We start from the raw sequence: 23,922 nt of genomic DNA on the forward strand, positions 1-23,922 counted from the left end.
CATTAATTGCTGTGTAATCTTGAGCAAGTCACTTAAATTTCAATTGTTCATTCAGTGAACATTAGCAGAGCACCTACTTGGAGGAAGTATTTTGTGCCCTCCTAGGGTCCAACTTGTACACCCACACAAGTGGGACAGGTGAGTGATGGGTGAGAGTAAACAAAAGCCAGTGTTGGTGCTTGGGAACGTCTAGCATTCTCCCCTCCAGGCGATCCAAATGCAATCTGCCAGACACCACAGTGGAAAGTGGTGGCACTGTGGTAAGGCAGACTCCTCCACCCTGCAATTCCCTATGCGAAGCAAGGCTGTGGGTCCTGCAGTTAGACTGCACTATCCAGGGGCGTGAGTGTCCTGACCTGAGGGCATGAGGGATACAAACCTGACTTTTACAGACAGGGGCCACTACGAGTCTCAACCATCTAACACACTTGACTACACACTCAGATGCCAGGGAGTTGGGATCTGAGCACTGAACAACCACCAATTATCTCTGACTTTTGTGGCAGACTGTTTAACGGCCCCAAGTCCCTCTAGGCCATATGTATGCCCATGGGCAGTGTGACCTTGGTGCTCCTCTCATTCAGAGGTGGAGTCTGTATCTCTCTGCCCTTGAAACTAGACTGGCTATTGTATAATAAAGAACTTGGTCTTTGTCACAGGTTTTTAGCATGGGAGCTTTCAAAACTTTTGAAACTTCCTGAGTGATAGGAATACCTTTGTTATTCGTAAGCCCTGGGTTCACACTTAAGCTTATGCTAATGAATGACTCAGGATGGAGGTCGGAGTACCTGAAAGACAGCCTCTCAATTACAGAGTTGGGGTTTTTGAGCCAGCTTCACCTATGGCAAGGGGAGGGGCTAGAGATTAAGCTCAGTCCTGTGGCCAGTGGTTCAATCATCCATGCTTATGTAGTGAAGCTCCAAAGAAATCTCTGGACACTGAGGCTTGAGTGAACTTCCTGACTGGAGAACAGCAGACGTGGGAGGGTGACAAACCCAGATTCCACAGAGAGAGGGCACAGAAGCTCTGCATTTGGGACCCTTCTGGACCTCACATTATGTATCTATTCATTTGGTTGGTCCTGATTTGTACCCTTTGTAGTAAAACTGTGATCATAAGGACTGTGCTTTCCTGAGTTCTATGAGTTGTTCTAGTAAATTACTGAGCCTGAGAAGGTTGTGTGAACTCCAGAATTTATAGCCAGTTTGTCTTAAGTGTGGATAGCTTGGGGACCCCCAAATTTGCAGCTAGTGTCTTGAGTGAGGGCAGTCTTGTGCAGTGTGCCCTGCACTTGTGGGGTCTGGGCTATCTCAAGGTGGCTAGCATACAGAATTATACATGCAGAATTGTACCTATTATACTTATGACTTCTTTGACCAATAGAATGTGGCAGAAGTGCCACCATTTGAATTTCAGAGCCTTGCAATTCACTCTTGCCCTCTTGGAAGCCTAAGGCCACCATGCTGTAAAGAAGTCCATAATAAAAGGGACTGCATATAGGGGCGACTGGGTGGCTCAGTGGGTTGGACCTCTGCCTTCAGCTCAGGTCATGGTCTCGGGGTCCTGCGACGAGCTCTCTGCTCAGCAGGGAGCCTGCTTCCTCCTCTCTCTCTGCCTGCCTTTCTACCTACTTGTGATCTCTGTCAAATAAATAAATAAAACCTTTTAAAAAATTAATTAATTAATTAATTAATTAAAAGGACTCCGTATAGATGCCAAGCCACACCAGCTTTCCAAGAAACCAGGCCCCAGTGACCTAGCCAGCTGGATGAATAAGCCCTGGCAAAACCAATGGAACATCTAACCAGCCCAAATGATTGTGAGAAATAATAAATTGCTATTGTTTTAAGTCCTCAATTGTTGGGTTGGTTTGTCATGTGGCAAGAGTTAATTGATATAACTTCTCACCCAGCTTTATCCATGGGGAGGGAGTGTATTGAGGTGCCTCTCAAGGATGTGGGTTGGCTGAACATGAAACTGTACTTCTTATTGTAAATGAATAAATCAATAGTGATCAGTCCTCGTGAGCTTGGTTAGTAAGCATCTAACCCTGAGAGAAAAGCCAATTTTCTGTCCAAACAAAAATCAAGCATCTAAGCCAATCAAACCAAGAATCAGAGCCTAGATGGTGGTGTATTTGGCAAGGATGAGTCTAGCTTTTGGGGGCATTTACTAGGGAGTCCCCAAGGCTCCATATTGGTGGTAACCTCACCACTGTATGTGCATAGGCCAGAGCAGTGCCAGGCACATGGTAGGTACTTGGTAAACACCAATGAACGGGCTTCCTCAGTGTGATATATATAAATGTCGCTCATGGGTTCATCAGCTTACTTTTGTTTTTTAAAATTAATGTTCTAACTTAAGGATACAAATATAAAACAGGCAGTTCCTACCTCTGACGTTGAAAATCCAGGGTAAGATGAGAATACAACCTCTGAAACAAAAGAGAAACAGAATGAAGGTTGGTGAGTGTACTGACTGCCCCCAGAGAGGCTGGGGTCTGGCTCACCCAACCTTGGTGTACAGGAGGGTGACCCCTAGCAGAGTTCTCATTGGTCCTCATCTCTAACGCTAACTGGGAAGAGGAGCTGGCTGTGATACTTGTCAGGTGGTGAGACTTAGAATAAAATCAAAACTCCTTGGCCAGGTCCTGCCTGATCTGGCTCCCACCTACTGCTCCAGTCTTATCTCATGCCACTCTGTCCTTCACTCACTACATTTCAGCCACACTGATCTTCCTTCTGACTCTGCAACATGCAAGCTCTTTTAGCATCAGTACTGTTAGGCAGGCAGATAGTACTGATCAGAGAAGGCAGACCAACTGTCTTAGGATTTGAAAGTACTCTTGGTTTTGCTAGTAGAAACAGAATGTTAAGTCAGTGAATTCAGTAGAGATACTAAGAATAACTAGCAGCACAGCAGTAAGGAAGAGGCTGTGGAGTGATTTTTGTTCTCGGCATCATCGGAATGAGATGGGCCAATAAACATCTGAGTTAAACCATACATGAAAACATCTTCTTGGACTGGATCCTGTGCAGGCACTACTCACCACTGCCCTGGCTAACAGGACCCCATGCACATGTTAATGATATTATACTGCTAAAAGTTACAGGAAAATGAAGTAAATAATAATAGGGGTGGAACATCACATGGCCCAAATAACTTCTCCTATGACAAGTGCCTGTAACGGTCTGGAAGACGGGTTTGTACAAGAAACAAAGTAGGAGTCAGCAAGAGGATAGGCCATGGTTGAAGTATGGCTGCTAAAGAGTGATCCCCTGAGGAGACAGCCCCCACATCTAGAAAGATGAGCCATGGGATACTCTGCCTGAATGCATATCTTCTCCCTATAATCTCGGGTTAGAAAGGTTATTGGATACAAGTACAAAATTTCTATGTAGCAATAACAAACAAGTGGAAATGTAATATAAAAAAAACAGTACCCATTGACAATAGCATTGACAAAGACCAAATACTTAAGAACAAATCTAATGAAAGACATGTAAGAACTCACCACTGAAGACTACAAAGCACTGATGAGAACAATTTTAAAAGACCTAAAACATGGTAGGATATATTATTTTAATGAATTAGAAAACTCAATATTGTAAAGATGTCAATTATCTCTAAATTGGTCTATAGGATCAATATAATTCTTTTATCTTTTGTTTTTTATTTTTTGTGAGAGTGAGAGTGAGCAGAGGAAGGGAGGAGGGGCAGAGGACAAGGGAGACAATCTTAAGCAGATTCCACAGTCAGTGTGGGGCCCAACCTCACAACCCTGAGGTCATAACCTGAGCCAAAATCAAGAATTGGACGCCTAACAGACTGAGCCATGATCAATGCCATTCTAATCAAAATCCTAGCAGGATCTTGTGTGGAAATTGATAAGCTGATTCTGAAATTTATATACAAAAGCAAAGGCTTTATAATAGCTATAGCAGTTTTTACACAACAACGCAGCTAGAAAACTTCACTATCAGTTCTCAAAATGTGTTACAAAGCTACACTAATTTTTTATTTTTATTTTTTAAAGAGACAGTGAGCATATGCACAGGAGAAGGGTGGTGGGAGGGGCAGAGGGAGAGAGAGAATCCCAGGCAGGCTTATGCCCAGCACAGAGCCCCACATGGCCCTGAGATCATAACCTGAGTAGAAATCAAAAGTCAGATGCTCAACAACTGAACCACGCAAGAGCCCCTAAAGCTATAATAATGTAGACCCGTACAGACACCACCTTATCATAATACCTCTCTTATAACTCAGTGGGGAAAAGGATATCGTCTTTTCAACAAGTGGTACTGAGGCAATTAGATATCCATATAAAAAAGTAAGCTTTGACTCTACTTCACATCATATATGAAACTTTTAGACAGGTCATAGATCAAAATTTAAGAACTAAAATAATCAAGCTTCCAGAAGAAAATATAGGGAGATATCTGCATGGCTTGAAGTAGACAAAAAATCTTGAACAGGAAATAAAAAGCACTAAGCATAAAAGATTGAACTGAACTTCTATTCACCAAAATTCATCAAGAACATGAGAAAACAAGCTACAGACTGCGAAAAGATTTTTGTAATATATAGATCTACGAAGGACTTGTACCTAGCACATATAAAGAACTCAAACGAATCAACAAGAAAAGGACATATAACTCAATTTAAATAGAGGCAAAAGATTTGAATAGGTACTTCCAAAAGAGCATATCAAAATAAGGAATAAACATATGAAAGACACTTAAGATCATTAGTCACCTGGGACACCTGGATTGCTCAGTGGGTTGAGCCTCTGCCTTTGGCTCAGGTCCTGTTCTCCAGGTCCTGGGATGGAGCCCTGCATAGAGCCCTACATGGGGCTCTCTGCTCAGCAGGGAGCCTGCTTCCCTTCCTCTCTCTCTGCCTGCCTCCCTGCCTACTTGTGATCTCTCTGTCAAACAAATAAATAAAATCTTTAAAAAAAAAAAGATCATTAGTCACTTAAGAAATGCAAATTAAAACCGCAATGAGATTATGGACATCCCATAATCTGGGGACACCCATAAGGGGACCCCCCCTCTCTGGGGAGCACCCGGAAATGAAATCTCTTACATTAATATAGGGATCAAAATTCTACAACTGCACTGGAAAAATACTTGGCAGTTTTTACTAATGTTAAACATAACTTTATACTCTATGACCCAGCAATTCCATTCCTGGGTATATACCCAACAGAAACAAGTGCTTATGTCCACCAAAAGATGTAAAAGAATATCCATAGTAGCTTTATTCATAATAGCCTCAAAAATAAAAATAACCAAAATGTCTATCCTTCTTACTCTGTAAGAATGGTAAATAACTTGGAATACCGAAGGGAAATGAAAAATAGTGAACTACCAATATATGCAACAACATGAATGAATTGGACAGACATAAAATTGAGTGAAATTAATGAGACACAAAAGAGCACATGCTGTATAATTCCATATTCATAAATTTCAAATCAGGCAAAAGCTATCGCTAGTGACAGAAGTCAGAATGGTGATTATTCTTGGAGGAGGGACTGATCAGGAGAATATCACATGGGATGCTGGAAATGTTCTATATTGTAATACAGGTGATGGTTAAAAGGATGCATGTTTGTAAAAATTCAGGCTGTACACAATACTTTTATATGTTTAAGTTGGTTATTTCTCAATTTAAAATAAATATTAAGAAAACCCACTGCGATACTGGCACAGTAACAGATAACTAGATCAGTAAAACAGAGTATATAATCCAAAAATACTCATGTATTAAAGAGATTTTGGTTTATAATAAAGGTAACATTCCTTTCCTTTTCTGCCTCTAATGTTGCCATTTGGATATAGTTTTTGGCACCATGGTAGTGATCTTGAGACCTCAATGGGAACCAGCCTACAAAGACAAGCAAGCAGGGCAAGGATGGCAGAAGAGGACGGAAAGAACCTGAATTCCTTGAGAAGATCAGTGCACCTCAGAATTAGCCATCTCTGGAAAGCCTCACTTCTGAGTTTCTGGTTATTTGAGATTTTTAAAAAGCTACTTTTAACTGGATTTTAAAAGGAACTTTTTTTTTTTTTTAAGAATCTTTTAAAATTTTTAAAAAGATTTTTATTTATTTATTTGACAGAGAGAGGGGGGAAAGCAGGCTCCCAGCCGAGCAGAGAGCCCATTTGGGACTTGATCCCAGGACCCTGAGATCTTGACCTGAGCGGAAGGTAGAGGCTTAAACCTCTGAGCCACCCACAGGCCCCTGGATTTTAAAAGGATCTTAACAGAGAATAAGTCAGGAAGTCATTGGAATAATTCATGGGAGACCTCCACCTTCCCAGGCAGCAGCTTCTCAGGGAGTCACAGACTTTCAGAATAAGCTGTTAGAAGATTATTCCCACCACAGGGCTTGAATCTCTGAACAAGGGGCATCACTCACCTGTCCGGTCAACATCCTTTTTCATGGGCAGTACAGTATAATCTGGTTGCTCATCAGAAGCCTCAAACATCCATGACTTGGATTGTCGCATGGAATGGAGCTCTTTCTGGGGACACCCCCTGCCTCCAACCCAGTCCCCTGACCCGTCACGGAGCTGAAACTGCTGTAGGTACGGGATCCGGAAAATCCTGTTTTGGTCCAGGCTTAATTTCTTCAGTCTTCAAGTAAGGAAAGTGAATACAGAATCACAGCAATAATGATACTTCAGGGGCATTTACTAAGCAACTGGAGGGAAAGAACATGGATTCAGGCTTGGACACTTATTTCTCTGTTGTGACCTTGAGCCAGTGACTTACCCTCTCTGGGCCTCAATATCCCTATCTCTAAAATGGGGATAATATTCATTAATCTTTCAAGGTTCCTGTAAAGGTGAATAAAGCAATGTAAATGGCTAGGCACAAAGTAGTATTCAGTAAAGGGTACCTGAATCTAAAGCTTAACCATTTAAATGTCAGCATTTTCCGTAATCTAATCAAATACGTAGAATTCAGCAGGTAACCTTATCTTTCTGATTCCTTTTTTTTTTTCTTTTCTGTCCCCTCTCTCAAGGGTCAGGAGCCTATCCCTGGTAATATCTCCTTTTACCCTCCTTTCTCTTTGCCACTTATAATCCAGGCACTTGATCAGAAATGTCCTACTGATGCCCCACTTTCATAACTGAGCTAAAGCTAGGAGGGGAGAAGTGAATCACCCATGGCCACACAGGAGAGATAAGTGGTGGAGCCAGGATTTAAGACCAGGCCTTTCGGATTCCAGAGCAGCTCAGGGTGTGGGCCAGGCTGGGGATGCAGGTGGTCCTACAGAGAGGGGACTGTGGCTTTACCTTCTGAGCCCGGCCAGGCTGGCAAAGCAGTTGGGGCTGGTCAGCCTGTTGTCATCTAGCATCAGCGTCTCCAGTGCTGGGAACCTCAGGATGTACCTCCTGCTTGTCAGTGATGTTACAGATGCTTCCCTGTGAGTGCAAGATCCTGGGTAATGAGCAAGGGCAGGGGACAAACTCTACCATCCCCAGGAAGCAGGAGTGGGGATAGGAAGAGATGGAGGACAGGGAATCAATCAAGAGGCATAACCAGGTTGGGAACTTCTCTAGTGCCCCTGAGACATCCCTGCAGAGAGGGACCCGAAGGTGTAAGTTCTTCCCCAACTGACCTTCTTCCCCAAATCCCACTCACACATCAGTCTTCTGTATGGAGAAAGGTTGCACATATTCACAGATGGACTCAGTGAGAATGGGTTGGAGCAGGATGGGGCCACCAGGAATGCTCGTGGAAAGTAACAGAGTGACTAAGGCATGGCCAAGTTGAGGGAAAACATTCCACAGAAAGAATACTGAACACTTTTGGGTCAGGTCGAACTCCTGAGTATGCTGCATCACCCCAAGTATCAGCAACCATGGGAGCATCAGGAGACAGAGCCCTTGGCATGGACCACAGCTTTGGTTCACGTGGGTAAGGCAGGCTGGCCACAGTGATGCTCTTCTCTAAAGTGACCAATAAAATGCACACATCAGTAAGGAGCTGCAAAGTCTCTCAAAACTCAAACTCTCTGAGGAGTCCCAGAAATACCTGAGAGTGGAATTCCATGGGCTGAGATCCTGAATCACACTGGTGGGGCAGGAAGTTCTGGTATTTTAGATACTACCATTAATGTGGCCTGACTTATGTCCCCATGTGGATGAGACCTGGGTAATACTTTATTTTTTTCAACTTTTTTTTTTTTTTTTTTAAAGATTTTGGTTTTTAAAGTAATCTCTACACCCAACACGGGGCTTGAACCTACAACCCTAAGATCAAGAGTCATGCTCTACCAAACGAGCCAGTCATGTGCCCCTACGTAATTCTTTTTAAGTATACAAAGGCAGATGACTCAAACCATGTTTTCATTCCTCCCTCCAACTCTCTCCCCTCCATACACCCAAATGAACACTCAACACACTCAACCAAGAAGGAAAGGAGCCTTTAGTTGATGGTATTTGAAGGACACAGATGACTCTCTTCCTCTTCTGAAAGAACCAACTTTCATGCACTAAATTTTTAATTTCTACCACAGAGCAATTACAGGAGGGTACATAGCAGCTCTGTTATTTATAATTAATTGACCCATCTCTTTTTTACTCCAGTCAGATGTGAAAGAGCTAAAAAATAAGCCTGTAAAAAAATTCCCCTTACACTCCATAATGGAGAAGCTCTATCCTGTCTCTTATGACAAGTTATAGTGTTTTGCCTTTTACAAGTTTCACCCTAATTATAACATATAAAAGCTTCATTTTGTCTCCAAGACAGATGTTTTAAAATAGGGGGGAGTCAATGAGTGGGTAAGGAGGACAAGATGCAAGGCTTCAGAGGACAGCATCAGGCTCTTCCACTGGGTCCTTCCCATGGCAGTTTTGGAAGAAAAGCTCTCTGAAGTGGCGGGAGTCTATTAGTGTGGAGAGGTTGAGGTTTCTGGCTGTTCAGAGTGATGCTATTTTTATTATACCTTCTCTTGGCAAAAGGAATTAATAGCATTTAAAATATGATAGATTTGACTAATTTTTTTTAGAAGCTAAGAGTATGCCCTGGTGACTGGATTCAGGAATGGGAACTGGTGTGCTGGATCAGAAGAAACTTGGGAATGGGGGTCAGCAGCCCTGGCCTCTCATTCTGGCGCTGCTGCTGTTTGGCTTGCTGGGTAACTTCAAGCTGGTGCTGAGCGTCTCTGGTCCCAGTCAGTTCTATCTAAACGATGAAAGAGGATGTCTTTTATTTCACATTGTAAGACTTTGCATGAGGCTAAAAATATTGCTGAACAAACTGGACAAAGAGCTGCAGTAAAACAGATGAAACTGAGCAAGTGGTAATGTCCATGAAAATGTCAGGTCAACTTCTGTGGTGAGATATAGAAAATGCACCATGCAAACACAGAATGTGGGAGATGTAGCTTCCCAACTCACTTGTGTAAAAGAGGACTTATGATGTGGCTGCTAAAAAAGCTGGCGCTCCTTTAGGAGGCATTTTAAGGAAAACAGTGGTTAGAAAACAGAAGGTCACCATCCCCCTCTATTCCATGCTGGTCAAGCCTGGGTGGCAGACTTGTACAGTCCAAGGGGAGACAGGGAATGGGCCACAAGGGACACCCAAAGTCTCAGATGCCTATCCAAACAAGTAACGGGTAGGCTGATGATGGAGTAGGTCAAATACTGTAAGGGCCTTCCCCTCCCAGAGGAACTTGCTTGTGGACCCCGGATGTAGGGGTGGGGCAGGCCAGGTGGAGATGTCCAAACAGTGCGGCATGTGTATATCCACTAGGGTGAACTGAGATCCGACTGGCCACCTGTATACAGGTGGGGCTCAACCAACCACATAAAGGTTGCTGTGCGAGGCTAGCAGGGGAAGAGGAGAGCTGTAACGGGAGCAGAAGGAAGAGTTGGTGGGAGTGGAAGAGTCGACGGGAGTGGAAGAGTCGGAGGAGTGGAGGAGCTGTAACAGCTCTTGTAAGAGCTATAACCGCTGCCAGCGGTCCCTGCGCCAGCAGTCTCCAGCCTCTGGCGGTCCCGGCTCCGGCGGCCCAGAGCCACAGCCTGCAGTTTCCAGCCGTCTGCAGCCTCCAGCCGCCTGCAGCCTCCAGCTGCCTGCAGCTTCCAGCCGCCTGCGGCCCCGCCTCTGGCGGCCCCGAAATGCCGCCTGCAGCCTCCAGCCACCTGCAGCTTCCAGCGGCCCCGCTTTCAGCAGCCCAGAGCTGCAGCCTCCGGCAGTTGCGCTGATGGCGGTCCCGAGATGCCAGGTGTCTAGAGGCCAGCAGTCCCGACGCCTGCAGCCCCTAGACGCCAGAGGTCCTGAGATACCAGTGGTCCAGTGGTCAGCGGTCCCGACGCCTACAGCCCCTAGACGTCAGCAGTGCTGAGACACCAGCGGTCCAGCAGTCCAGCGGTCAGTGGTCCCGAGACGCCAGCGGCCCTGAGATGCCAACAGCCCCTAGCCGCCAGCAGCCTCGCCGCAAAATGCCTCGCCACCCCGAGCCACGAGTGGCCTTGTCCGCAGCGGTGGCTTCCTCTGGGTGGCAGCCTTGTCAGAGTGGCATCGTGGGGAGCAGAGTCTGTGTCATCCGGGTTGTCCTCCTTGTCATTGTCGCTGTCATCGTTGCCTCTTCGTTGTCGGGAGCAGCCTCGTCCAGGAAGCGGTCTTGTCCAGAATGGCATCTTGGGAGCGGCCTTGTCTGGGGAGCAACCTCATGGAGCAGTGGCCTCATCTGCGGAGCAGCCTCATCTAGAGCAGCCTCGTCCGGAGCGGCCTTCTTGGGAGTGACCTTGTTGGGATCATCATCATCACCTTTTCATAAGAGATAGCCCTGACCGGTCAGTTTGATTCTTGATGCTTGGCGCGAAATAAAGTTTTGCTTGACCTTCACTTTGTATCAGTCTCGTTCCTTTGATCACGGACCCTAACGATACAATTCCAACTTACCCAGACATAGTCATATGATCGATCCGGAAATGGAGACACAAATAATTCAGAGTAGATGAGCTATGTGGTGAAATGGAAAAAAGTGAAGAGAAAGGAGAATGCAGAAGCAGAGAGAGTCAGGTCACGAAAAGCCTTGTGATCAATGTTAATGGTGTTTATCTTTAGAATGCCGAGAAGCTGCCAAAGGACTTCAAGCAGGGCAGTGATAGAATCAGAGGTGCTTTTAGAAACATCCCTCCGGCTGATGATGAAGAGGGTTGGTTAGGAGGTGATAAGGAGAAAGAAAAATGTGACAGGTCATTAGCTGTATCCCAAGTAGCAGGGGCTGTGTTGATGGGCTACAGAAAGGGCCATGTTTGAGAAACATTTAGGAAACACAACTCATTGCCTCCAGTGACTGAATGGATGTGCAGGGTGAGGGATGGAAGAATGCAGACTGATACCCACGTTTCTCACTTGGACAACTGCACAGCTGATGGACAGCAGCTCCTGTCACTGAGGTCAGGGACATAGGAGGAGAAGATCTCAGCACGGGCATGTGTGTGATGACTTTGGTATGATTAAGTAAAATATATGCGCTTATAGCTCAGAAGATGGATGTGAAGTAGAGATATAAAGAAGACATGGGAAAGGATGAAACCACAAAGAAGATTATAAAAATTAAGAAAAACAGGGGCGCCTGGGTGGCTCAGTGGTTTGGCCTCTGCCTTCGGCTCAGCAAGCTGGGATCAAGCCCCACATCGGGCTCTCTGATCAGCAGGGAACCTGCTTCCTCCTCTCTCTGCCTGCCTCTCTGCCTACTTGTAATCTCTATCTGTCAAATAAATAAATAAAATCTTTAAAAAAAATTAAGAAAAACAGTGGGTTGAGAATGGACAACTGAGGACCATCAACATTTAAGAAGTTGGCAGAAGAAGGCGAATCCACAGAACATTCTTGTGTGGACAGACAACCAGGAAGAAAATAACAGTTTGTTTGGAGCCTCATAGCTTTCAAAGCACAATTATTTCAATTGATACTCTGATGTAAATAGGAGTACATTTATTCTCCCCATCTTATATATAAAGAAATAGAAATACCTAGTGGTGAAGACTTGCCTTGCATTATGCAACAAGACTTCCCACTGAAAACAACTACAATGATGAATAAAACCTAAAAAGAAAAAAGATTCATCATTTTAAAACATGTAAGAGATGTGAAGACAATAAAGCAGTCATATGCCAAAATCTAAAAATCCAGAGACAGAAACCAAGCACAAGAAGCCTTTTTAGACACTTGCTGATCTTGCTGAAATAGCATGTAATTGGAGACCCCCTACATGAACGTAGGATCCTAAACAGATACACACTCAGAAGAGCGAGAACTAGCACTAAACCCACACTCCTCATCCCACAGCTAGGGTAAAACTACCTTGGAATGAAAAGAAGGGAAGGGAGAGAGTAGATTTGCTCTTGTGCAAAACTGTAGCCCAAATTTGTATCATTGGAATGGCTCAGAGAATATCCAGCTAGTTTGGTTTAGTTTAAAATGGTTCCATACTGAGTGACCCTAGGCACCTGGCCAAAATAAATGGAAAGGTTTATGGTATTGCAGACTAAATAATTGGGCCACCTCTCTGAGTATAAACAAATCCAGATAAAATATATATATTAAAAACAATTTTCTTTAAGGTATCTGGGAACTAACAAGCTGTGAGAAGTTAGGGGGCTAAGATCAAAGGGGATTCTGCAACATTGGGGGTCTCTTTTCCCCTAGGGCCAGAAGTGGCAGACAGGCTGAGATGTTAAGCAGAGATTCTGACAACCTTGCTAGTCTAGGGGCCAAGAGTCCAGGGTGCACCAGAGAAGGGGATTCCTGATAAACTGCCCCTGCTTTAAGTTAGGGCTTTGCAGGACTAAATCCTATAGGAAGGTGTAAACTAGAAATAGTGTGGTCCTTGTAGAGACTGAAGACTAGCTTCAAATAATTATGCGTGAACTATACAATTAAAAAAAAAAAATCTAGAGCTGGTGAGAATAAAAATGATTTGAGTTGCCCAAAGGGAGAGTCACAGCCTCTTAATCAGTTTCCTATTTCCATTTAATTAAAAACAAGCTTAAATCAAAGTAAAAATTCAGTTCTTCAGTCACCCTGATCATATCTCAAGTGTTTAATAATAGTGGCTACCATATTGGACAATGGAGATATAGAACATTGGCAACATTGTGGAAAATTCTATCAGATAGTCTGAACCAGGCCTTTCAAGGATTACTAGACAATTATCTGCAAATCAGTGCTAATGTCGGGGGATATGAAAGGTATGGTGGTCTATCACTCAAAGCAGGGGATTACAGAAGAATGGAAATTTAGCCTGTGAATGAACCCAGTGAAGTCATCAGCCTACTTTTTGGTTATCTCCCCAGTTCCTGAATGGATAGTTAGAACAGACATACTAAGCAACTGACAGAATAACCACATATGTTTACTGACCAACAAAGTGAGAACTATTACAGCAGGAAGGGACAAACTGAAGCCCCAGTTTATCCGTTTCTAGAACAGTAAGCTGAAAGTTATTCTGCATCCCTGAGGTAACTACAGGGACTACTCCCATTACTAAAGACAAGAAAGGTGAAAGGATACTGGGTCTTATGATATTCCTGCTTAACTTGTTTTATTCGGCTTGTGTAGAAGAAGACAGGTCATGAAGAATGACTATAGATTACTGCAGACTTAATCAAGTAGTGACTCCAATTTCAGCTGCTGCCCCACATGTGGACTCTTCTTACTACAGTACATCAACACAGCCCCTGGCACTTGCAATACAGCTAAGGACCCATCAAATGTTTCTTTCTCTTTACTGGTGAATAGGAACTGCCAGGAGCAGTTTGCTTTTGCCTGATGGGGACAACAGTACATCTTTGCTCTCTTTTCTTAGGGCCACATCAACATCAACTCTTTCAGCCTACATAATCTATTACACATCTATTGCTAATCCAGTTTGGTATTCCACAGAACCTCATGTTGACTGGACCTGATGGGCAGGAAGTTGCAAATACTCTAGACAATTTAGTAAGATGCATGCATGTCAGAGAATGGAGGGAAACCCTACAAAAATTCAAAGAACTACCACCTTGATCGATTTTCTTGATGTCCAGGTAGCTGGGAGCATGCTGGGATATACCTCCAATGTGAAAGACATAATCCTTCACCTCGCACCACCTCTTACTTAAGAAAAAGACACAAAGCTTTGTTGGTCTTTTTAGATTTGGGAAGCAATGCATAAAACATTTGTGCTATTCTAATCCATTTACTGAACATCCCAGGGGATGCCAGTTTTGTGTCCGGCCCAGAGCAAGATGCGGTTTTGTAATAGGTCCAACAGTGTTCTAAATGTCTAAGGCAAATGGGTGTGCTGTATAGTACAGGGTTACCATAACGTCCTGGTTTTCAAGGACACTCTGGGTTTTCACCTGTTACCCTAAAATAATTAACAGTGTTCCTTTTCCCTCTCAAGTTTGTCCTGGTTAGATGGATAGGTTATATCATTTCTAAGAATAGAGCCTTTTATAGGTCCCAATTGCAGAATTATTTTTTAAGTTGTTTTCTTTTTCTAAGTAATCTCTATACCCCTCAGGGGACTTGAACTCACGACCCCAAGATTTAAAGTCAAACACTCTTCCAACTGAACCAGACAGACACCCCGCAGAATAATTTTTGAGCCAAGTTATGTCCTATTCTTTTTTCATTTGAGAGAGAGAGAGCACGAGCAGGGGGAGAAGCAAAGAGAGAGGAGGAGGGACAAGCAGACCCCCAGCCAAGTGGGAAGCCTGACACAGGGCTTCATCCCAGGACCCCAAGGTCATGACTTGGACTGAAGTCAGATGCTTAAACCAACTGAGCCACTCAGGCACTCCAAAGTTATATATGCCCTATTCTGTGGATAACTATTCTCCTTTTGAAAAATAGTTTCTGGCTTACTACCCTATGTTGGTGAAGACTGAACAGCTAGCTGATCATAGGAACATGAAGTGACCATGTGACCTGAGTGACTCAACATGAACTAAATGGGCAGAATTCCCTCAGCAAGTGAAAGCAGTATGTGAGATCCAGCTCAAGCAAGTCTGGAAAAAATGTGTGAATGAATATGGCTCAGATTCCTATGATGCCTACTCCTGCTGTTACCTCTCCATCAAAGCACAACTAAGGTTCTGTGAGCAGTTGATGTAGGAGAAAACACCCTAGTTGGGTTTACAAATGATTGTTCATGATATGCTGACACTAAAAGACTATTACAGTATTACAACTTTATACAGGGGTGACTCTGAAAGACAAGGGAAGAAAAATCCTCCCAATAGGTAAAACTTAGAGCAATGTGTATATCTATTTTTTTTTTGTTTTCGCTGATTCACGGGCAGTGGCTAACAGTTTAGCAGAATAGTCCAAGCTTGGGAAAAAAAAAAGTAAAACTGCTGAGAGCAAGGTCTAAGGGGGAAATTATGTGAGTGGACTTCTCAGAATGGACAGAGTACAAGGATTATTTGCATCCCATGTGAATGCTTCCCAAAGGCTATCCACTTTAGAGGAGACTCTCAGTGATTAGGTGGATAAGATGACCCATTCCATGAAGTCAGATGGCCTCTCTCCTCAGATACCCTAGTACTTGAAAAATGGCCTTTAGCACAGGCATGGAGGCTACACACATCCCGTCACCAAGGAGATCTGGCTACCCCCCTGCTGAGTACCCAAACTGCCAAGAGCAGAAGCCAACGTTGAGCCCCTAACATGGCACCATTTCTGCAAGGATTAGCCAACCACCTCGTGGGAGGATGACTTTAATAAGCACCTTCCTTCATAAGAGGAACAGTGGTTTGTTTTGTTGCTTACCAGAATAAACATGTGTTTTGGATAGAGATTTACATTCCCTAATATTCTGCCAGCATCGGCATCAGGGGACTTACAGAATATCATATTCTTTATCCTGGTACCTCACATAACATTGCTTCTAACCATGGAACACCTCTGATAGCACATAAGTGCAATGATGAGCCCATAAAAATGGAATTCACTTTTTTACCACATTTTCCCCATCAGAAGCAGCTGATCTAATAGAAAGGTAGAGCAGTTTTTTAACAACTTATTTATCATACCAGTTAGGAGACTAACCCCTGTGAAGACAGGGCTCTGACTACTAAAAAGATAAGGTTTCACATAAACCAGCAACCAGTACTGATGCGGTCTTCCTCATAACCAGAACATAGGATCTAGGAATTAATGAAAGGAAATAAGAACAGATCCTCTTACAATCATCCACTTGCCGAATTTTTGCCTCCATTCCTACAAGTAGAGGTCTTAGTTGCCTAGGGAGGAATACTTTTACAGAGGACACAAAGAATAGTTTCTCTTAACTAGAACCTGAGATTGCTACTGGCCACTTGGGTTCCTCAATCCAACAAACCATTAGACAAAAAAAAAAAGGAGTTTACTATATTGGCTGGGTGATTGATACTGATTATCCAAAGTAGGTATGATTGCTGTTATACCTTGAGGACAAAGAGAAATATGACTGGAATCCAGGGAATTATAAGGTATTCCTCTTAGAAGTGTCATGTCCATTAATCAAAGTTAATGGAATTTATGCAAGATGAAAAGAGTTCTGAAGATGGATGGTGGTGATGGTACAACAACAATGTGAAGGGACTTACGTGAATGCCACTGTACATTTAAAAATGGTTAAGACGGGGTGCCTAGCTGGCTCAGTCAGTAGAACACCTGACTCCTGATCTCAGGGTCATGATTTTGAGCCCCATGTTGGGTATAGAGATTATTTAAAAAAATTTTTTAATGGTTAAGATAGTAAATTTTATGTTATATGTTATGTTACCACAATTTTAAAAAGCATTCGTAGAAAACTACCACAGCCTATTAAAAAAGGATTCATAACTCTGATTCTTCAGGAATGATCATTTAGGATATCATGCCAGTTAAAGAGCCCAAACTGCCAAGGTGCTAGATAAGGGAGAAGGAAACATTAAATATGTGATGAAGGAAGGATTCATAAATGTGTACTATGGCCTCTGGACCAGTTAAGAAAAGATTATTGTAGCAAATACATATATTTTCTTCTCTGCTTGTTGTGTGTAAATTACTAATGGTGAATGACTTCGAAACTTAGTTTTTAGGTTATAAAATATCTATTTGGCACTGTGACTGCTTTAGAAGAGAAAATGATATCATTCAGAAATGGATACAGTGACCTATGGAACGGTCTCATATCCCTTTATAGAAGAGGGTGAAAGTATCTTCATGGAAAAGGAAAAGATCCTTCACTTAAGATGAAAGCATATTGTGATTAAATATGGAGAGAAGGAGAGTAGATGTTGGGCTTCCAAGGGCTGGGAGGCACCAGTCATCTGCCTATTTGCTCTTGAACTTTATTCCTTTCCTTTGTGTTCTGCTATGTATTTTAATGGGCCATGGTCACCCCTAACCTACACTTCCCAGACCATCTTTCCAATTGGCTTCCAGTGAGATACTGCCAAGGGAGGGATTGGTGAGACTGGAAGGCCAGAAGAGGGGGAGAAGCAACTCTCTCATTTGTTTCTGACAGCTTGCTGGCGGCAGCAGTGCTGCACCGGCATCCCTGCTGGTGAGGTTCCAGCCCTGACTGGGGCAGCACATCTGCAGCAGATCTAGAACTGCGGCAACAACCTCTCTAAAAGCCCAGCAGCAGGGACAGGCTTGTGGCCTGAAGTCCAGGATTTGGGAGGCATCTGACCTCTGGGCATCAATCTTTTTCCTTCTTGCTCTTCTAGCCCTTCCACCACCTATAAAACCAATTCCCTCTATTTATTGTTGCTAATATTTAGGTGGAATAAAAGTACTCTGATTATGATTTTTTTCAAGAGTCCTTCTCTTTTAGAGAGGTATACACTGGATTATTACAGATGAAACTACATGAATCTGCAGTATTCATTGATAGCTAGATACGTCTGAGATTTTTCTTAAGACTAATTTAAGGTGGGGTGCCTGAATGGCTCAGTTGGGTAAGCGTCTGCCTTTGGCTCAGGTCAGGATTCCAGGGTCCTGGGACTGAGCCCCATGTTGGGCTCCCTGCTCAGGGGGGAGCCTGCTTCTCCCTCTCCCTTGGGTGCTCCCCTGCTTGTATGCTCTTGCTCACTGTGTCAAACAAATAAATAAAAGCTCAAAAAAGTGGTGGGGGTATAGATTAAACAGGATTGTCTGTGACCTCAGAACTGTCAGGCAATAATCATTAGGTGATGGGTACATGGAAGTTCATTTTGCCATTGACTCTACTTCTATGTGTGTCTGAAATTTTCATAATAAAATGCCAACTATTATCTCTCCCCATGACAAACATTTAAGTCCCCTCAATTTGCAATACCTCAAGTAGTTTTCATATTCTTGACTTGACCCTGACTGATATGTGTCTGGTCATAGAGAAAGCCTGCCAACACCAAGGAAAAAAAAAGATGTGTGCATGTGCCTGAGAAAGTAAGTGAGAGAAAGATGAGAGAGAAGTTACGCACATGATGAAGAAAGACACTGAGATGCATGCAAAGTCCTGACAACATGCTGTGCACCTGTATCCAGCATTCGCCTTAGGACTTTACAGGTAAATGTGCCAAAAATTCCCTTTTGGCTTTATTGGGGTTTTGGGGGAAAAATTATTTATTTTAGAGAGAGTGCACACATGCAAATCAGGGGAGAGGCAGAGGGAGAGAAAGCGAATCCTCAAGCAGACTCCCAACTGAGTGCAGACCCCAGTGTGGGTTCGATCCCATGACCCCAAGACAATGACCTGAGCCAAAACCAAGAGTTGGATGCTCAACCAACTAAGCCACCCAGGCGCCCCATAAATTCCCTTTTTGCTTCAGCTAGTTTGAGTTGACTTCTGTCACTTGCAAACAAAAGGAGCCTAATGAAATCCCTAATACAATGATCACTACTATTATCCAAACTTCTTGGGTAACTAACCAACCACTATCATCACTATAAACTCCATCGCAACTGCCATCATCACAACAAATATTATCACCATGACTTTTGCCTACACCATCTCTAAACTGGTTAACATCCATTGAATAGGTACTTGTGCCAAAATACTGACTCCTCAACCAGCTGCTTCAGATCAAAGATGACTAAGACAGAGCCTCTGCCCTCATAGTGCTCACAATACTTTTGGGAGACTCTATGTATTTCACCCATTTATCTATTATTTACATATATATACCTATTTGTGAGACATAAGTCACAACAGAATATATAAACTTCTAAAGTAAGAGGGAAAACATTAAATTCAACAGATGCTTAGAGAAGGGAAGAAGTATGGTCTAAAGCCATCAGGGAAGGCTTCTGATAGGGAGAGGAGGAGGGTCTGAATAGGCCCTTGGAAGATATGCAAAATCCATATGAGAAGAGAACGTAATGGTCATAAGCATGGTCTTTGGATCAGATGGACTTCATTAAATTCTGGCTTAGTCATTATCAGCAGTTACTTAACATAGCTGGGCCTCAAATTCCTCATCTATAAAACACAGATAATAACAGGACACCTGCTTCATAGGGCTGTTTTGAGGATTAAATGTGTTAACATGTATAACATGCTGAAAACAGTGTCTGGCACATAGTAAGCACATGTATATTGCATTAGCATTATTATTATGATGTATATTGCATTGACCATTATTATATCATGGTCAGAAGGCACAGCCTGAACCAAGGTGCAGAATGGGAACATACAAAGCTCAGTAGGTCTGTGAAGGGATAAGTCTGGCAAGAGCAATATCCACAATTTACCAGTGACCAATCAGAGACAGGGAAAGTGACTTGCTAGATACCTGAGGGTCTCCTAACAGCATAGGAGAGTGTGAAGACACCCATCTGAGCCCTAATCATTCTTTGGGGCCCCATTCCCATGACTTCCTTTCATAGGAGCTTCGGTAGGCAGCATTTTTCCCTGCTCTGAACACTCACAGCCGTCTTCATAGCACTTTTGAGCTGCTCTGGGCTATTACCTTGCATATTTGCACCCAAAGGTTCATGAGGGAACACATGGGATGGACCCTAGGATGTAGAACTTACTGTTCTTTGACAGCCAAATTGGGTGGCAGGGAGGTGAGCCCATTGCCTGTAAGGAGCAGGACACGGAGGTGCGGGAGAATCCCCAGATCACAAATGGCCTCTGCAGTCAGGCTGTTGAAGGAAAGGTCCAGGAACTATGGTACAAAGATAAAAGATGGGAGAACAGAAGTACTACACATGACAATGATGCTCATACATGAGGTGGGGGCTCACCATTTTTTTTAACCTTCTAGGCAACCCCATCACTCATAAGCCTCAAACCTTCTTGACTCTCTGGATTAACATTCAAGGCCTACTATAGTCTGTTCCCAGCCTATTTGCTAGCTTTAGCTCTCACTACAAATCCTGATTTATCCTGTGGTGCTGACCAAAGTGACTCCTTCCCTATTTCCTGCACCACCCCACCTAGAGGTGTTTGCTTGAGCTTTTCACTCAACTTGGAGAGCTTTTCACTCTCCATGTATCTGAATTTAAGCCCCAGAAAGCCAACTCAAAAGCTGCCTCCTTATAAAACTTCTCTTAATTTACCAGCCAATTGGAATCTCTCAGGGAATTCTCCCCTGAATTTGGGTGCTTTATCTAGGGATACTTCTCATGGTCAGCCAGGTACCTGATAAGGAGACACACATCTGAGGAACAGGGATGTTGGTACATGGATGTGCCTAGCATAACCTTGGCACATGATGGTAGGCTAGACCATAAACTTCCTGGTCAATAGCCATGTTACTGTATCACTATATCCTTGTAACTTAGATAGGACCTGGTACATAGTAGGTGCATATAAAAAATCATCTGAAATGAACAGGTTTATGAGGGCAATAATCCAAACTGTCACTATCAACCACTTTCTAACTGGCCACCTAGATTCATGAAATAGTTGACTAGGTCAGGGTCCAGTGAGGAAACTGAGTTTCTGTCTGCAAAGACAAAGACAATTGTGATAAATGGTATCAACCCAATCTTTGTTCTTTCTCTTTTGGGCCTCTACACACTCACTTAAGCTCTCATGTGTAAGTCTGCTTTCTTTCCTCCCTCTTTCTCCACACATACTCATTGAAGCCTACTGAATGGAGGCATTTCAGCCTCTTACCCAGCTGGTTGACCACATCAGTGTTGCACAGTCAAACAGACATATAAACAAGTGGCTGTAGGCCACTAACAGAGGAGGACTGGATTTGGTCTGACTCCACTGTAGTAATCAATTGATGGATTCCATAGACCTGAGTTTAAATACTGGCCAAATTTGGGATTTGGGCAAATTACCTAACCTGAGCTTCTATAAAATAGAAATAATAATGAGTTCTTACGAAAAACTGTGTAGATAAAACCCTTAGCATGACTCTGCTACATAGTAAGTATAGTTAATGTTGGCTGTCATCATTATAACCATCTCTTCATTCAAGGACCATATGCTGAAGGCTTACTCTGTACCAGCCTGTCCTCTGCTAGCTCACAACCTAGCTGCTCAGGTAGATAAACATATATGTCTACTAAGTAGAAATGCTGCTGGGATAGAGGTCTGAACACAGACCAGTGGAAGCACAAAGAAAGGAACAGTCAGCTCTACCAGAGGATCCAGGAGACTTCACAGAGCACATGTCGCTGGAGCTGTCCTCAGAGACTAGTCAGTATTCACCAAATTGTTAAAGGCAAAAAAACAAGCACTGTAGCCGGAGACAGGAGGTAGTGTACTTTGTTCTAAGGACTGCAAATAGTTTGGGTATGACTAGAGTCCATGGTATAAGAGGGTTTGAGAAGACTGGGCAGACTATGAAAGGTGCCAAGCACCAATGGAGTGATGAGTTCATGCTGCCATCAGCAAATTCCAAATTTTGAGAGTTCACACTAACGGGTGATTCTATTTGGCAGGGGCAAAGATAGAAGCCTTTAAGGAGGAAGACCTGGAAAGAGGACTCAGATAATCATAGGTAAAGGTGGGAAAATCCTCTCCCTCATAGCAGTCAATGAGACCTATGGATTTTGTCTCAATATCTCTCATACTGTTCCCCCCAACTCATGCTTCATGCCAGCAGCCATACCTAACACCCACTGGATATTTCAAACTCCATAGTGAGGCTTCCAAGGCTTCCCACAGTCTCTCTTCTGCTACCTCTCCAGGCTCACCTATCACTACTCCACTGTGTTTCACTTTCCATTCCAATCACACTGAGCTGTTTCATCAGTGTGCTAGCTCTGGAGTGGGTAAACTAACACCTCTCAGCCATTTCCATCCTGCTGCCTCTTTTGTAAGGCCTGTGGGCTAAGAATAATTTTTACACTTTAAATGGTTGAAAAAAGATCAAATGAAGAATACTGTGTGAAAATTATGTGAAATTCAAATTTCAGCATCATAAAGTTTTGTTGAAACACAGCCACACTCATTTTTTTATGTGGTATCTATGGCTCCTTTCCTTCTCTAACAGCAGAGTTGTCTAGTTATCACAGTTGTGACTAGTTATAACCATATAGACCACAAAGTTTAAAATATTCACATTATAGAATAAGTTTACTGACCCCTGTCCTAGCTGATTTGGTTACTTAATGTTGGGGCCAAATCTGCTCTCCACAGAATCAAGGACAGCTCAAAGAAACGAATAGTTTTAGAATTACAGGTCACAGAACTTGACAGCTGACCCAGAATTTGCAGAGGGGGATACTTAAGTCTCAGAGAAAAGAAGTGGTTTGGCCAAGGAGCTGTATCAAAATAGTGGCAGAACCAAAACAAGAAACAGTCTCCTGACTCTCAGGGCCAGGCTCCAGCTGAGACTTTTTCAGACCAGTATGCAGAAAATCAAATCATGGCAAAGTTAAGTTTTTCTAAATTGACTGCTGAAGAATTCTACTCCTCGGGTGGCAGCCTTTCTGGCAAACAAGAACAGAAGATTCCTAACCTACTATACCTGCTGAGTCACATCAAGTTTTATTATACATCAAAGTATTCATTACTGTGAACTGCAAATTCAGGACTTTGGACAATTTTATGTTTTTTCTTAGAGAGACCTTATAAATCACAGAGATAGAAATAAATGATTAGCCAAGAGATTTCACCTTCTCATTTACATTCGGCATCTTGACTTTGGTCTGCTCTCTTATGTAAATAAATTCCTTTGGGTAAGGCTGGATCTGCCAGATAAATAAACTTTATCAGAAGCTATCAAACTAAGAAATAGGGCATCTAAGTCAATCATGATCAATCAGTAGATCCAAGCTAGTCAGCTGTGGGATCAGAGCCTACAGTCATGTTCCCTCCCCAGGGCCCATAGGGACTTGAATTAGGGATTTGAAATAGTAGGGGAGAGGAAAACAAGATGCCTGGCACAATGCATGACAATATATGACACACAAAATGACTACTTTTTAAAAAGGTAAAATAACAAAAAAATGGAAGTTCATAAGAAGCTCCCAAGCCTATCGATAAAGGAAATGGCTACCTCTCTCTCTAGCATCTGGAATCTGTTTCCCACTGTTTATACTAAATTCTAGTATTCAATTTTATTTTTAACATAGCAAAAAACTACCAGTTGTTATCAATTTACACTCTCTGTTTCATTGGACTTTCAAGAGCTCTGCTTCCTGGACAAGTCTGGGGACAACTCCTGTTCCAAGTCATAGTAAATCACCCCATCCTCAATATAGCTTGAAACCATGGAGAAAAGGTACCATTACATCTAGTATAGCATGTTTTAAGAACAAAAGGACAAATAACCCATTTAAGAAGACTGCCGTCCCAAGCAGTTAAAGCTTTTAAAAACTCTGGCATACATAGGCCATCAAGTCTGAAATATTCACTCTTGTGGAAGAACTCTCTCTCTCCTTCTGGCAAGACTAAGTTAAGTGAGGCTTTTGTGAAGAGTGGTTGACTCTTGATGCTGGCAGATTAAATAATTAAAGTTATCAACTCTTTGGGGTCAA

At 43.0% G+C, this 23,922-nt stretch overlaps 1 protein-coding gene across 27 annotated transcripts in view; it reads right to left on the bottom strand.

The window, feature by feature from the left end:
- XRRA1 (X-ray radiation resistance associated 1) overlaps positions 1-23,922 on the bottom strand; it is a 72,051-nt gene that overhangs the window by 25,666 nt on the left and 22,463 nt on the right. For 11 of the 27 annotated variants that reach the window (XM_045071404.1, XM_013064340.2, XM_013064346.2 and 8 more), the window contains 5 exons: positions 23,059-23,133; positions 20,011-20,144; positions 7,311-7,439; positions 6,428-6,645; positions 2,394-2,434 (listed from right to left, as the gene is read on the bottom strand). In XM_045071404.1, coding sequence (XP_044927339.1) covers positions 2,394-2,434; positions 6,428-6,645; positions 7,311-7,439; positions 20,011-20,144; positions 23,059-23,079 — 543 coding nt within the window. In that variant the 5' untranslated portion in view covers positions 23,080-23,133. The other 16 variants (XM_045071415.1, XM_045071414.1, XM_045071419.1 and 13 more) reach the window with 6 other exon arrangements.

Source organism: Mustela putorius, unplaced genomic scaffold (genome assembly GCF_011764305.1).
Source record: "Mustela putorius furo isolate JIRA1106 unplaced genomic scaffold, ASM1176430v1.1 tig00003987_pilon_pilon_pilon, whole genome shotgun sequence".
NCBI classification, from domain to species: Eukaryota; Metazoa; Chordata; class Mammalia; order Carnivora; family Mustelidae; genus Mustela; species Mustela putorius.